This window comes from Sinocyclocheilus rhinocerous, unplaced genomic scaffold (assembly GCF_001515625.1).
Source record: "Sinocyclocheilus rhinocerous isolate Xijiao unplaced genomic scaffold, SAMN03320098_v1.1 scaffold1862, whole genome shotgun sequence".
Lineage (NCBI taxonomy): Eukaryota > Metazoa > Chordata > Actinopteri > Cypriniformes > Cyprinidae > Sinocyclocheilus > Sinocyclocheilus rhinocerous.
Window position 1 is genome coordinate 65833 of NW_015653470.1, and position 3631 is coordinate 69463.

Below are 3631 nucleotides of genomic sequence, written 5' to 3' on the forward strand. Positions count from 1 at the left end.
AAGTCAGAATTGTGAGACAAAATGTCGCAAAAACCTTTTTTTTTTTTTTTTTATTCAGTGGTGGAAACGAGCTTCCATAAATAACCCTGTTCCATGCATGCGCACTTTACTTCTGTCTCATTCTCTTCGTGCATCTCTCTGTGCTTCTAGCAAACATGGAGGTGCTGCAGAAGGTGGAGGTCGAATACGAGATGTTTTCCGGATGGAAGACGGACACATCAGCGGCCAGGAAGTGGAACGATCTTCCTCCCAAAGCCCAGAACTACATCCGCTTTGTGGAGAATCACATCGGCGTTCCTAGTAAGTCACTGACACTAGCTGTGTTTCCATCCAAAGATGCGAATTTAACTTATGCGCAAAACTGGAATATCGCATAAAACATTTGCGAATAAAGCACCGTTTCCATCCAACGAGTCAAAGAGAACAAAATCGTCACTCTCTAAGAAAACTAGGAGAAGCCACTGAATTTAATAATTTTTTTATGTAATAAATTACTTGTGCCTCAGAGAGAGCAGACGTAACACAATAAATGCGGTCATTGCATTTAGAGGCGGATGCTGCTGTTTGGGAGCGCAGTCGTGTAAGACATTAATTATACAGAAATACTTTGCTCAAGCATTTCAGAACGACCAGAACAACATATAGACGCTGTGAAGAGATCGGTCCGCTGCTAGTCAAGTTATCCCGTCTCGTAGCGCAAACTCACGTGACTTTGTAAAAACACACAGCATCCTCCTGTGACCCAAACTCAGCTTTGCATCTCTTCACCACAGTTAAGTGGGTCGGCGTTGGCAAATCCAGGGAATGCATGATCCAGATGTTCTAGGATCGCCCACAATCCTCCTGAAGACCATCAGCACCGCGGGACTCTTGGTTTCACTGCTTGGCATTCAGAAAACTCTCTTAGCAATGTTGTAGTTGACGGAAGATCAGCTCTGAATGGCTGTGTATGTGCAGGCGTTATAACAGATCGACTGTAACACCTGATCATAAATAATGGCACTGATGTTAATGTTGAGTTTTTGGGATTCAGTTGATTATGTTTCTTGTTTCCAGTGAGACACATAAACCGAATCCCCTGAAACTGTGTTTATTTCTTTTTTTTTGGTTGTGTGCATTTCACTTTCTGCTTTTAGAATAAGATCACGAAAGCGTGTCTTTCCATTAAAACGGGTTTTTCCTTTGTGCCGCACTGGTTTAGCAGGCTTCTTTCCTTGTCTGATGTCGGATATAATTAAGTTAGACGCACTATTAGCTGCGTCAGAAATAGATTCAGACGGAGAACACTGTGTTCTCCTCCTCGATGCCAAGATGATCTGATCTCAGACCCATGAGCCAGTCGTGACTACAAACACTGCAGGAACAAGTCAAATAATCAGACAGTGGGTGTGAATAAACTTTTTAAAATGTCATTATTTTATTATTTTTACACTATTTACTTTATTTGTGCTATTTAATCATTATTAATATTTTTTTATTAAATATGTTACACTTATTGTGTTTATACTATTTAACAATTATGATTATTGTTATTTTTTTATTAATATTATTTTATTTACACTATTTACTTTATTTATTTATACAATTATTTGTATTATTTATTATTAAAATAATGTAATATTTTATTATTTTATTTACACTAATAATAATTATTTATTAAATTAAATCTATTAGCTGCGTCAGAAATAGATTCAGACGGAGAACACTGTGTTCTCCTCCTCGATGCCAAGATGATCTGATCTCAGACCCATGAGCCAGTCGTGACTACAAACACTGCAGGAACAAGTCAAATAATCAGACAGTGGGTGTGAATAAACTTTTTAAAATGTCATTATTTTATTATTTTTACACTATTTACTTTATTTGTGCTATTTAATAATTATTAAATTTTTTTATTAAATATGTTACACTTGTTGTGTTTATACTATTTAACAATTATGATTATTTTTTTTTTATTAATATTTAGTATTTTATTTACACTATTTACTTCATTTATTTATACAATTATTTGTATTATTTATTATTAAAATAATGTAATATTTTATTATTTTATTTACACTAATAATAATTATTTATTAAATTAACTAATAATAATTATTTTATTTACATTATTTATTATTAAATATGTTACACTTATTGTGTTTATACTATTTAACAATTATGATTATTGTTATTTTTTTATTAATATTATTTTATTTACACTATTTACTTTATTTATTTATACAATTATTTGTATTATTTATTATTAAAATAATGTAATATTTTATTATTTTATTTACACTAATAATAATTATTTATTAAATTAACTAATAATAATTTTTAGTTGTTATGTTCCCTATATACCATTTATTATTTTAATTTATTTGTTTTGATTTGTATCACATGCATCACATGTAGAAGTGCTTAAATGTCATTGCATTCAATACAAAAACAAAGTGTAATGTACAGTATAGTGAAGACATGCTGTAGCACATACACACCTGCAGGTGGCGCTGAGCGTGTCCTCGCGTGCGTCCGCCGCTGCAGCTCCGCGGCTGAAGAAGAAGAGGAGTCCTTAAAGCGCGGACGCGTGTTTTTCTTCCTGCACGGTTGTTTGTTTGTTCGTAGTTTGTTTATTTCCCGTTCTCCGTCGCTTTAGTCGTCGTGTTTTAGAAGCTGTGGTTGTGAAGATGCCCAAGCGCTCCTATCCGTTCAGCGAGAGCTTCTCCTCGCAGTATAAAGTTCGCGTTGGTCAGAAGGAGGTCAATAACTGCGGAGCTTTTGGACTCAAATACAGACAAGAGGTTTATGGTGAGACAGAAACATGTTTATCACGTTTATAACATCATTAGAGTAATATCAGCGATATAAACCTCTGGTTGTGTCAAAGTTACGCAAGCTGTGTAATCAAAATATTGCTTGCTAATTATTGATGATCATAATAATGATAATCTTTACTATATCAATCCAGTTAATCGTGATAAACTTACACCAGACTTTAATCCAAGATCATTTATTATTGGTCAGTGTAATTAAAGCTAATTGTGAGCTGAGATCAATCCGTTTCAGTGCTTTAAAATAGTTATTTTCATGTAAATTTGCGATTTTATATAATACTAATGCTATTTTTCCTCATTTATATGCGTGTTTGTTTTATTTTAAACCATTTAGACTGCAGCAGCAGGTTGTTAAATATTTTAATCAACGCTCATAATTAAGTGTTTATTAGTTTCATTGTGTGTAATCACAACCTTTACGGCTGCTTTCATAATATTGAGTTACATGACTTAGTCATATTTTTATATAAAGGAGTAAAATGATTTGTAAGATAAGTTAACCTCTTTTTGAACATAGACGTGAAAGTGCACTATCCAAACTTAAAGCTGCAGTCCGTAACTTTTTTTTTTTTTTTTTTTTGGTTAAAAATTATCCAAAATCAATATTTGAGCAAGTACATAACCAGCCAGTGTTTCACAACGGTCAGCTTATAATAATGTGTTCTAAGTTGAGTGGTACGGGTAGGTTTTCGCGGGAAATTCGAGCATGCCGCTGCGTCATTACGTCACGACTGTAAACAAAGAAGTTGTCCCGAGTACTATCCATGTGAGGATCCTGCAGGTGTGGATCGTTTATAGCCTTTTCTCACAGCAGC

General features: G+C 33.8%; 2 protein-coding genes across 2 annotated transcripts in view; both read left to right on the forward strand.

Annotated features, from left to right (window-relative positions):
• The window catches only part of adss1 (adenylosuccinate synthase 1), a 9376-nt gene extending 8292 nt beyond the window's left edge, over positions 1 to 1084 (forward strand). Inside the window, exons 12-13 of the mRNA XM_016522361.1 lie at positions 151 to 300; positions 774 to 1084. Of these exons, the coding sequence (XP_016377847.1) occupies positions 151 to 300; positions 774 to 826 (203 nt within the window). The 3' untranslated portion in view covers positions 827 to 1084. The remainder of the gene's footprint in view (positions 1 to 150; positions 301 to 773) is intronic.
• A 1442-nt stretch (positions 1085 to 2526) lies between these two features.
• The window catches only part of siva1 (SIVA1, apoptosis-inducing factor), an 8893-nt gene continuing 7788 nt past the window's right edge, over positions 2527 to 3631 (forward strand). The window contains exon 1 of the mRNA XM_016522374.1: positions 2527 to 2790. Coding sequence (XP_016377860.1) covers positions 2670 to 2790 — 121 coding nt within the window. The 5' untranslated portion in view covers positions 2527 to 2669. The remainder of the gene's footprint in view (positions 2791 to 3631) is intronic.